The following is a 12218-nucleotide window of genomic DNA, read 5'->3' on the forward strand; positions in this document are numbered from 1 at the left end:
TTGGAGGAAATGAGTGGAGTCAAAGGAGAAGTTGTTCAATGTGAGAACAAGTTCAGCCAGGCGGAGGAGGGTGGTGGTGGATGGGGACTGGTCAGGCCTCTGTTCAAGGAAGAAGCGGAGCGCCCTCAGGCCATCCTGGTGGGGGATGGAGGTGTAGAGGGATTGGACCAGTTTGCTTTTTAAGAGAAAGTAGGAAGAGGGAGTTGGAACTGAAAGAACAATCTCTTTTTTAAACCTTCATACATAACAGCTGGTATGTGCAACTACAGCATTCCAAATCACATCATTGAGGCCTTAAGATTAAAAAGAATAATTCTTGTACCTTGTCAAAAATTAATTTAACGAGAAGAAATAAAAAGGCATTTAACTTGCAGCAGTCATATATTTTGATCTTGATTGGACACAATGGCCTGCAATTTGCAGTTGTAATGACAGAGATACTGTCAGCGTTCACCATCAACTGTAAAACTGACAGCAACTTCTGGAGATGCGCAGTTAAATGCGGAAATCCTGAAGTTGCTGTCAGTGATTCCCTGCGCCTCCACAGGGTGCGCTGTTGCCGTCCTCGCAGATGGAAATCAGTTAGAAATCACTGAATTTGTGTGAACTTCCACTTTTTACGCTCTATTCTCGCTGTAAAACCCTTGAAAAAGTTAAGCCTTGTTGAATGAGGTGTAACTGAGTTTTTAAATGGAGTACTAAGTTATAATTACTGCTGAACAACCTCGCTGGCCCTGAAAAACTAATTTTATATTTTGTGAAGTGTCATTTTCTCCATTCCATGATAAAAATTCCATATTTTAAAAAAAATTTTAATTTTTTTTTAATTTTTTTAAAAGCTTGATATTTCAGCTTACACCTTAATTCCATGTGTATGTCCCAATCTTTATTTCACTTTCTGTAAAATTATAAAAAGGTGATTGATAAAACCTGCTCGTTTCTTCCTGGTTTGCTGGCCATGAGAATTCTACAATGTGATTGGCTGCTTAGCCTGCTTGATGACATCACTGTTGCTGGACGCCACAGATCCTCTATAGATGGCGGCAGAATGAAATTAATGTCGGAAAAGGTGAAATCGATGCCACAGAGCCAGCTAAAAATATGTGGGCAGCTTTCTTCGAGGTCAGCGGTGAGCGCTGTCATTTTGCCGCTGACCACAAAATCCAGGACATGACTGAACTAATTAGCACTGGTCAATTGTAAATTGATCTCCAGTTTTCTCAGACTGCACTCATTAAAAAGCATATCCTTGTACACTGCTTGGAAGCTGACTAATCTTTAATTAGTGTATGAAATAAATTAACCATTTTTACAAGATTTGTACAAGAGAAATCACAGTAGACAAAACTTCTCTATTGATGAGTATGAGATTCAAACCGGTGCCTATTCTGCCCAAGGGATTGCCTTAACCACTTGGCACCATACCATGACAAAAATTGTTAGAAGTTCAGTAATAATTTTTAAGAGCACTTTCCACCTTAAATATGACACTTAAAGTTCCCAAAGCTAAGGATGCTTTCATTGATTAACAAATAATTTATCAAGTTTCACATGTCCCAACAATACTGTTGCAAGTTTCATCACACTGGCTTACAAGAAATGTTTAATAGCTATTTACAAAACAAGCTCTTATTAATTTCACAGAAACTCCACCACCCTTTTTAAGTTTATAAAATGATTTCAAAACAACTCTAGACTGCTTGCCACATATATAGTTTAACATTGTATTGTACAGTTCAAGTCTGTAAACTGCATTAATGGCCCAGAAATTCGGGTCTCCACGGGTGAGTGCGCATGGGGTACTCACCCGTAAGCCCAATGGAAGTGCCGGTTTCGTGCATGCACTGCGCATGCGCGGGAAACCGGCACTTCCGTTCCCCTGAAAGAAGGGATTAAGAAGTGGAACGCGTGCGCAGGAGAGGCAGCGCGTGCGCATGGAACTTACCTTACCGGGAAAACCTGCGGGAAAAAAATGTAAGTCTCCAGAAGTTAGACATGTAAAAAGCAGTCGCAAGGCCTGCTTTTTACAAGGTAAGTGGTGAATTAATTAAAATTAAAACATTTTTTCCACAGGTTTATTATTTTTAAATACTATAAAGAAAGGCAAGTTTATTTTTAGCCCCGTTAGAAAATAAAATTATTTTTTTCAAAAATTTAAATTATTGTTTAAAAATTATTTCATTTAATTTATAGTTTATTTTAAGTGATTTTTAAAAAATTTATTTGAAGATTTAGTGATGTTTTGGGGCTTATAGTATTTATAGGTTTGACAGCCCTTCCTGTGAATGAAGTATTCCCTGCTATCATTGGCTCTCCATGGCCCACGTGATCCCAGGGGACGTATCGAACTAACTGCCCCCCTGGGATACGCAAGCACTGCGCGCCGGCAGTTGGAGGAGGCCCAGGATCGCAATTCCACGGGGGCCCACAGCTCAACGGCCGGCGCGCAAGCTAAGTGCAGGTCGGGGGCTTGCACCCGCGGGAAGCCTCCAACCCGAATTTCTGGGCCATTATCTTTGAAAAGTTGAATTGTTAAAAGATTCAATACCATCCTAGTTTCTTACACATGCCAGATTTAATAGTGATCCCATATATGGGAAGACATTAAATACAATTTAATTTGCTTTTTGTCAGGCCAGTTTCTTTCCAATCAAGTGATTTCTCATTTCTGGAGTAAAACTTAGAACATGGTGTGTTGTCACAGAAATCTTGTTAGTAACTAGTTCAATGGATAAGTGGTTGCTATAGCAGTAAGTAGTTTATTCACTATTTTATTAGCATTAGAGTTAACCAACAATTTAAGAAAATCGTCAAACTAATGAACAGAACTGGACAAGAGAGTGTCAAATGTAGAAACACAATGTCATTGTTAGACATTAATCAGTTTTCTCAATTCTCATTTTATATATTCATTTACATTAGCTGCTGAAAATTCTTGTAGATATTTTGAGATTTGACAACACAGTTATCAAAACATCAGATACTTGGAAAAAACTATATTTCCTATTTTATCAACTGTTAATATGTAAGAGTTTACAAAAACAGGGCCTGATGTGCTGGGACAAAAAGTGGCGCCGATCTCACCTTGGTTCACTACATCAAGATTTTTTTTGTTGCAAAAGGATCTGCATTTTCAGGTCCAACTGATCCCAAAGATAACCTCAATGTTAATGAACTGGGGGAGGGCGGCGAAATCAGGCATTTATGCACTCCAGCCAGTGTTTGGAATAAATGAGAGGAATCCCGTGTACACACAGTTACATTTTCTAACTTAAAAAAATGCTACAATCCAGATTGCACTGAAGCACCTTCTGCTCTCTGGCCAGCTACATCCGGTGTGCCTGGTTTCATTTCCTCTGTTGTAACACTCGGCACAGATGAAGGCAATGCTGGTGGATATCGTTCACTTAGCTTCTCAGTTTTTGTCTCTAATCCAGGACGGTCTAAGGTGGTTTCCGCTGTCAGGATCTGTTCCAGTTTCCCATCAAGGTTGTTTGTGGGTGGAATTATAATTTCCTTTTTTGGTAGGATAAAAGCAAGCAGTTCTAGAATAACACCTATATTAATGCACCCAATGGAACCATACTTTTGAACTTGAGTGGGAGGAATACCTGCCAAACACAAAAAAAAAAAATAATTATGTGAAATACGTAAGACAAAGGATAATACATAGCTGCCAGTCAGCTACAGGGCTGTGGTTCAACTGGATTTATTCAACAGCAATTGAAGTATAATACATTAAAACTAAGTAAATAGTGACTGGAGCATGAGCAACAGCTGAGCACGTACCAAGAATCTGCGCTACTTGTGCAGGCGGAAAAAGCACCTGTAAGCATCGGTTCAGGTAAGGGACGAGGTCTTCAGTAAATGTAATGCAGAACTGGACAAACAGCTCCCGTTCTTTCACACTGAAGGCAGTTTCCTCTGCTCGGTGAAAAGCAAAAATGAGCTTTGTAACCTACAAAGAAAAAATCAATTAGCAAAACATCATTTTTTTTGCAAGCTGCTCAGCACTTAACATCCCGCTCCAAAGAAAGAAGACGGAGCTGTAGGCTCTGATCATGCAGCAGGGATAACGACAGCACAACAGGTTAGGCAATGCAATTGGATTTTCAAAAGGCTTTCGATAAGGTCCCGCATAAGAGATTAGCGTGTAAAATTAAGGCACATGGGATTGGGGGCAAGGCATTGACTTGGATAGAGGACTGGTTGGCAGACAGAAAGCAAAGAGTTGGAATAAACGGCTCTTTTTCCAAGTGGCAGGCAGTGACTAGTGGGGTACTGCAGGGATGGGTCCTTGGACCCCAGCTAGTCACAATATATATTAATGATCTGGATGAGGGAACTAGTTGTAATATCTCCAAGTTTGCAGACGACACAAAGCTAGGTGGGCGTGTGTGCTGTGAGGAGGATACCGAGAAACTCCAGTATGATTTGGACAGGTTGGGTGATTGGGCAGAAGCATGGCAGATGCAATATAACGTGGATAAATGCGAGATTATCCACTTTGGAGTCAAAAACAGGAAGGCAGATTATTATCTGAATGGCAATAGATTGGGAGAAGGGGAAGTGCAACAAGACCTGGGCGTCCTTGTGCACCAGTCGCTGAAAGTAAGCATGCAGGTGCAGCAGGCGGTTAAGAAGGGAAATGGTATGTTGGCCTTCGTAGCAAGAGGGTTTGAGTACAGGAACAAGGATGTCTTGCTGTAGTTGTACAGGGCCTTGGTGAGACCACATCTTGAGTATTGTGTGCAGTTTTGGTCGCCTTATCTGAGGAAGGGTGTTCTTGCCATGGAAGGAGTGCAGCGAAGATTCACCAGGCTGATACCTGGGATGGCAGGAATGACGTCTGAGGAGAGATTGGGCTTGTACTCGCTGGAATTTAGAAGAATGAGAGGGGATCTCATCGAAACTTATAAAATTCTAACAGGACTAGACAGACTAGATGCTGGAAGGATGTTCCCGATGGTCAGGAAGTCCAGAACCAGGGGTCACAGTCTAAGGATAAGGGGTAAGCCATTTAGGACAAAGATGAGGAGGAATTTCTTCACCCAGAGAGTGGTGAACCTGTGGAATTCTCTACCAAAGAAGGCAGTAGAGGCCAATTCATTAAATATATTCAAGAAGGAGTTGGATATATTTCTTAAGGCTAAAGGGATATGGAGAGAAGGCAGGGACAGGGTACTGAATTTGGACGATCAGCCATGATCTCACTGAATGGCGGAGCAGGCTCGAGGGGCCGAATGGCCTACTCCTGCTCCTATCTTCTATGTTTCTATTCCTCCTCCCCTCTGCATTCCCTAAAAACTCACATTAACGTTTGATTTTAGAACTACTGTTTCCAAATTAAATTTTTGCCAAACTATTCCGAAGATCCCCTGCCGCTGTCCAACATGGATCGCTTCTGATGATCTTATGGGATTAATTCCGAAGGAACGGCTCTGCCTTAAATTACCACCCTGAATCAAAAGAGCACGAGTGTCACGGAGCAAGGGAAAACAGGGCTGGTAAGACAACATTATCTGTTATTTTACAAAGTAAACAGTAATTTCAGCAAGATCTTGTTTATCTTGGTCTTGCCACTTTCTTTCACCTTCATCTTGCTTAAATCTTTTGATCCATTGGTCTTTGCACCTCATACTCTTAGTATATACCTTGTGCACACTCTCATTCTGTGTGTCTGACTTTTTCCTTTTCCTCTCAACCTTGCATGGAGATCTAGAGCCAGACTTGAGGCTTTTACAGCTGCAGAAATTAACTCTCTTCCTGGGTCTGAGGCAGAGAGCGAGTGAGGCTGGTGATTAAAATGGGCCATGAAAGTGGATAGAGATTTGGCACGGTATCAGGATTATCCAGGAGAACAGCGGAAAAAAGTGCGGTGGGCTCTTAATGTTGGGACAACAGATGTTTAAAGCAAATTTGGAGAAAGCTGAGAAAATAAGAAATAGGAGCAGCAGTAGGCCATTCTGCCCTTCAATAAGATCATGGCTGATCTTCGACCTCAACTCCACTTTCCCACCCAATCCCTATATCCCTTGATTCCCCTAGAGTCCAAAAATCTATCTATCTCAGCCTTGAATACAGGAAACTTCGCGACATCCAGTACCGATGGGACCGGCGTGATGCCGATCTATGAAAACTTCTGGACAGACCAGCGCTAATGTTGAAGGATATGGAGGTTTTCATCTCCGTATCTGACAACAAACACTGTTGCTTAGCAACAGCTTGTAAACAGTCGGCCTGTACCTTGGAAGCGTCTCTGTAGCTTAGCAACAGCTTCAGAGAGGCTTTCCAGAGACTGACTATTTAAAACAATGCTAGAAGAAAAAAAACCTAACAAAACGGCTGCTGATTTCTGCCGTTAGATCGAGGTTTCCGGACATACAACCTCCGGATAAACCAAAGTTTCCTGTATACTCAACGACTCAGCATCCACAGCCCTCTGAGGTAGAGAATTCCAAAGATTCACAATCCTCCGAGTGAAATTTCTCATCTCAGTCCTAAATGGCCAACACCTTATTCTGAAACTATGACCCCTGGTTCTAGACTCTCCAGCTAGGACTGTACCACCTTTAACAACCCTTTCCTTGGCCTCTTCAGATTAATGGGTGGGGGGGGGGGGGCTGGTGACGGAAGAAAGGTGAGATTCTGGACCACTGGTGGGGACTGGGGTTTGGAACCAATCGATGAAGTGGGCGAGGATGCAAAAGGATTGGAGATAAGTACAACAGAGGCAACTAGATTGCCCAGGAGCACAAAAAGAGGGGAAGGATGGTACCAGGTGTACTGAAGTGGGAACAGAAAGGGTGAAATGGGGGTTGGAAACACAGGCTGTGGGGCTGGAACCAGTAAGCCAGGCCCCGAATGCAAGACAGGTCGTGGAGTGGCCAGACGTGGCAATGGAGCACAGGCACGTTGCAGAAGTGTCAGGCATCCTACATTGCCAGCAATTACTGCATGAGAGAAAATGGGAGGTGTAGTTAAGGTCTGAAGTTGTTACAATCAATATTCAGACGAGTGGGCTGTAAAGTGCCTAGGGCAAAGATGAGCTACTCTTCTGCGAGCTTCACTGAAACCGTGTAGAAGGTCAAAGACAGAGTGGAAGTAAGGCAGAGAATTGAAGTGGCAAGTGACAGGAAGTTTGGGTATGCACTTGCAGACAAAATGGAAGTGTTTGGCAAAGCGATCACCTGACCTGTGTTTGGTCTCCCCAATGTATAGGAGACTGGACCGGGAGCAGCGAATACAGTATGTTACGTTGGAGGAAGGACAAATAAATCATTGCCTCACCCAGATGGAGTGTTTGAGGCCCTGGACAGTGGCGTGGGAAATGGTGAATGGGCAGGTGTTGCATCTCCAACACTTGCATGGAAAGGTGTCAGGGGGACAGACAGCATGTGGTGGGGGTGATGGAAGAGGGAACCAGGTTGTCACAAAGGCATCAATTTCTTCGGAATGCTGAGAGGAAGGGGAAGATATGTTCGGTGGTGAGATTGCACTGGAGGTGCCGGAATAGGTGGATGATGAATTGTCAAATGTGGAGGCTGGTAGGGGTGGAAAGTGTAGACAAGGGGGACCCTATCACTGTTCAGATTGAGGGCAGAAGCATGGGAAATGGAACATACTCGGGTTAAGGCCCCATAGACCATGGTGGAGGGGAAAGGACATTTCAGAAGCTCTAGTGGGAAAGGTGGCATTATCACAGCAGATGTGACGCAGACAGAACAACTGGGAGAAGGGAATGGAGTCCTTACAAGTAGCAGTTGGGATGAAGTATAATCCAGGTAGTTGTGAGAGTCAGTGGGCTTGTAGGAGATGTTGGTGGACACCCGGAGATAGAAAAGTTCAAGAGTTGGACCAGGTAAAGGTAAGGAAGAGATGAAAATGTGAAGCATAATTAACGAAGTTCTCTAGATTAGGGTAAGAGCAGGAAGCAGCCGATCAATATAATATAAAAAGAGCTAATGGGGGTGGGGGGCCAAGTATGACTGGAACAAAGTGTGTTCAACATATCCTACAAAAGGACAGTCATAGCTAGGACCCATATCTGGAGGAAGTGAATGGAAATCAAGAAAAAGTTGTTCAAGGTGAAAACAAGTTCTACCAGACAGAGGAGGATTGTGGTGGAAGGGGATTGGTTAGGCCACTGTTCAAGGAAGAAGCAGAGGGCCTGCAGGCTGTCATGGTGAGGGATGGAGGGGTAGGGAGTTACAGGTCCATAATGTAATGGAGACATTTAGGGCCAGAAAACTGGAATATAGTTATTCACATAATTTCTCTCATAAGTTCCAAAAGTTCAGGCCATACATTGTTTTGATATTTTATATTTTACAGACTTCCATCACTGGACAGGGGAAAAAGGGGGAGGATTTACAAACACAAATCCTGGAACCGTCGGTCACTGTCCAAAACTCTGCTGCTTGTATCCTAGACTATCCTGCACCAAGTCCCGCTCACCCATCCTCAAGTGACCTTTATTGGCTCCTGGCCCCCCAATTTAAAATTCCCATCCTTGTGTTTAAGTCCCTCCAATGCCTTGGCCCTCCCTATTTCTGTAACCTTCTCCAGCACTACAACCCCTTCGCTCTCATTCTCCATTCCTCCGGCCTCATCCATTCAGCTGCCTAGGCCCAACACTGCAGGATTCCCTCCCTGAACTGCTCTGGCTCTCCGCATCCCTCTCCTCCTTAATATCCACCTCTTTTGACCAAGCTTTGAGTCACCCCTCTTAACATCTCTCTTTGACTTGGATGTTTGGTAATTTAACAGATAAGTGAAATTCAATCCAGAGAAGTGTGAAGTAAAGCATTTGGGGAGAGCTAACAAGGCAAGGGAATACACATTAAATGGTAGGATATTGAGACGTGTAGAGGAAGAGAGGGACCTTGGAGTGCATGTCCACAGACCCCTGAAGGTAGCAGGACAGGTAGATAAGGTGGTTAAGACATACGGAATACTTTCCTTTATTAGCTGAGGCACAGAATACAAGAGCAGGGGGGTTTTGCTTCAACTGTATAAAACACTAGTTAGGCCGCAGCTAGAGTACTGCATGCAGTTCTGGTCACCACATTACAGGAAGGATGTAATTGCACCAGAGAGGGTACAGAGGAGATTTACGAGGATGTTGCCTGGGCTGGGGAATTTTAGCTATGAGGAACGATTGGATAGGCTGGGGTTGTTTTCTTTGGAACAGAGGAGGCTGAGGGGAGACTTAATTGAGGTGTATAAAATAATGAGATGCCTAGATAGAGTGGATAGCAAGGACATATTTCCCTTAGCAGAGAGGTCAATAACCAGGGGTCACAGATTTAAAGTAATTGGTAGAAGGATTAGAGGGAAGTTGAGGAGAGCTTTATTCACTCAGAGGGTGGTGGGGGTCTGGAACTCACTGCCTGAAAGGGTGGTAGAGGCAGAGACCCTAATCACATTTAAAAAGTACTTGGGTATGCACTTGAAGTGCCATAACCTGCAAGGCTACGGACCAAGAGCTGGAACGTGGGGGATTGGGCTGGATGGCTCTTTTTCGGCTGGCATGGACATGATGGGCCGTAAGTTTCTATGGTTCTAGGATTCTATAAGAACTCATTTCAGCCAATCACTATTTTGGCCCTACAGGTGTAAGATGCTGTAGGCTTTAACAATTTTAGGTACAATGTCTCTGAAAGGCAAAATGCGATCGGCGTGCGCTAGATGCAAGACTTTTAATGTATACCCCCGTGGCACTAATAGTCAGTTGGAGGATATGCTGTTTTTGTCCACAGAATGTACAACATGATCATCACCACTAATATATGCTGAAAGGCAAAAAATACTGATGTGAAATTATGGGAATGTTTACAGTATTTTCAGGTTCAAATTATGTGATTATGTCCATATTTTCATGGAAAATGTAAATTAGTGGTCTTAATTGTTGTGTGTTTGTTTAGTTATATATTCAGTCTTATGTTTGTTCCCCTTTTAAAATAAAGTCCAGGAAGATGGTAGAGAAGATGATAGGGAAATTGTTCCAGGTTGCAGCTTCAGTGTGACTGACAGGTGTGATGGAGAAAGTATTACAGCAAGGGATATATCTCATAGAATCAACTGACCAGCCAATCATTTTAGTGCAGTACTTCAATTAATCTAGACTGTAAGCAGAACTTAAGTAGGCAAACAGAGCAACATTTGTGCTCCTAAACTAGCTTAATTAGCACTTTGCCGAAAAACACTTTCTTTAGCATTTGATTATATTGTGATAACAGCAGCTGAAATACCTTCACAAGTGCATCTTCCAAACACATGGTTACTTCCTGCGCAAGTGCTATGGGACAGCAGAGACGAAGATCGTTAAAGGCTGCCAAATTGTTATTTAGAAAACATGCCAGCGGAGGGAAGTCCAGAAGCACCATTGGAGGCTGCAGAGTGCCTGGCTGACTAGTTGGAAGAGTCACAGGGATTGTGCTTCCTAACATTGATGGGGTAGAGATTAATGTGTACAGATTCATATCTTCCTGAAACCTCTCCACAGCCTCCTGAACAGCTTTCACAAAAGTATTCATCGCAACCTTCTGAAACATAGGAGCAAGCTGTCCACGAAAATCTGCTCCTACACGACTAAAAGAAAGTCCAAAATACATACACTGGCCCAACAATGAATCCAAGCGGCCACCCACTCCCTTCTGAATATCAGATTCCAGGGTCCGTAGAAAGTCAGAAACCTTTTGCACCACCCAGCCATGGAAAATAGCACTTTCATTCACAGTGTGATCGCTAGAAAGCAACAATGGATCTTCATCTGAGAAAATAGCACGGTACTGAGTGATTATATCAAACAGATGGACGCGGCAAGCCTCAATTGTTTTAGTTATGTGGAAATAAGGATCACTGTCAGATATGGAGCCAAGTATAGATTTCAACCAGGCATCTCGAGCTTGAAGAAACTTTATTCTTAATTCTGCTTCAGTGAAAACATCCATCCTCCTCAAATAGCCTATGACCCGAAGACAAGCCGGAAGTTGGATGTTGGTACGTAGCTGCTGGATAAGTTGGTTTAACATCAACTGAGAAGATGAACGCACTTCGTTCACTATCCCCTGTGTGAGAAATGTGATAAAAAAAACTTTAAAATGTTGGATATATTAAAAAAAATAAAACTATACTTTATTTGCATTTCCTTACTTAAAATAATAATCGAGATGAGCAGAAAAGATAGTCCAAAATGCATAAAAAAACGTGTGTGTAGGGGATGAAACTAAACAAAGTATCTTTCAGATAATGGTTTTATTGCGTTATAAAACGCCCAAATTACAGCTCGTCATAACAACTCAGTTATATCTATTTCATGTCATGTTATGAAGAATTAAACATCCAGAGAACTGTGAAATCAATTCTTGTCGTTAGCTGATACTGAAAAAAGAACATTTACAAGGAAGCCAATACCTGTATGACGGGTATGGAAGAATATTTCTTCTCCAACCTCTTCACGTAAGCGGCCAACTCAAGAGCTTCCTCGTAGTAGCCGTTCCTAACGCAGGTGTCCATGAGCTGCGGGATCTCCAGGATCTCGAGGATCTCGGTGTGGCGGTTGAGGGTCAGGCTGTTCATCCTTCTGCTGGCGCCGGTCTCCTCCGTCTCCTTGATAAACTGCTTGCACTTCTCGCTCAGCCCGGGCAGCTTGCCCAGCACCATGGAGACGTGCTTCTCCACCAGCCCGAAGTCGCGGTAGATTTCCTTGGTGCATTCCGCCGTTTTGATGAAGGTTTTGTAATTGGAGAAGGCCAGCTCTTGGGTCTGCTGCAGGATCTGGGCCCGCTCCTCCGCAAGCCTCTCGGGCTCCCGGTTCAGCTTGTCCACCCCGTACGAGCTGAGCTCGGACAGATACAGCGTGAAATCGGGATTCTCCCTCCAGTTTTCGGGGAAGGAATCCCTGAAAATCGACGCCAGGATACTCTCATCCTCCACGTCAATCCCCAGGGCCGCCATTTTGGTGTCTAGCACAACTTCCGGTTTGAATAACAACAACTTTATTGGAAGGACACGGGCAGCGGTGACACTTCAATATCAGAACCCATGTTTGCTGTTGCTAGGCAATGTTGATACTGTATAGTTCAAGAAAATTTCATGGCTGCCAAATGCTTCCAAAACTGAAATAATTTGCATTTATATAGCAGGAAAGTTATGCTAAACCTGTATCCTTGGTTAGACCACACTTCGAGTACTGCATACAGTTCTGGTCGCCA

The 12218-nt window shown here is 43.3% G+C and overlaps 1 protein-coding gene across 1 annotated transcript; it reads right to left on the minus strand.

Annotated features, from left to right (window-relative positions):
• Positions 1–1260: 1260 nt before the first annotated feature.
• cog8 (component of oligomeric golgi complex 8) lies at positions 1261–11999 on the minus strand. Its single transcript, XM_085991698.1, has 4 exons — positions 11419–11999; positions 10254–11072; positions 3790–3958; positions 1261–3611 (listed from the first exon to the last, which is right to left on the minus strand). Exons 1-4 carry the CDS (start codon positions 11959–11961, stop codon positions 3283–3285), a joined length of 1860 nt encoding a protein of 619 aa, XP_085847824.1. The 5' UTR covers positions 11962–11999; the 3' UTR covers positions 1261–3282.
• Between the last annotated feature and the right edge of the window lie 219 nt (positions 12000–12218).

This window comes from Somniosus microcephalus, chromosome 6, assembly GCF_052327205.1.
Source record: "Somniosus microcephalus isolate GS21.2 chromosome 6, FLI_Smic_1.0, whole genome shotgun sequence".
In the NCBI taxonomy this organism is placed as follows: Eukaryota; Metazoa; Chordata; class Chondrichthyes; order Squaliformes; family Somniosidae; genus Somniosus; species Somniosus microcephalus.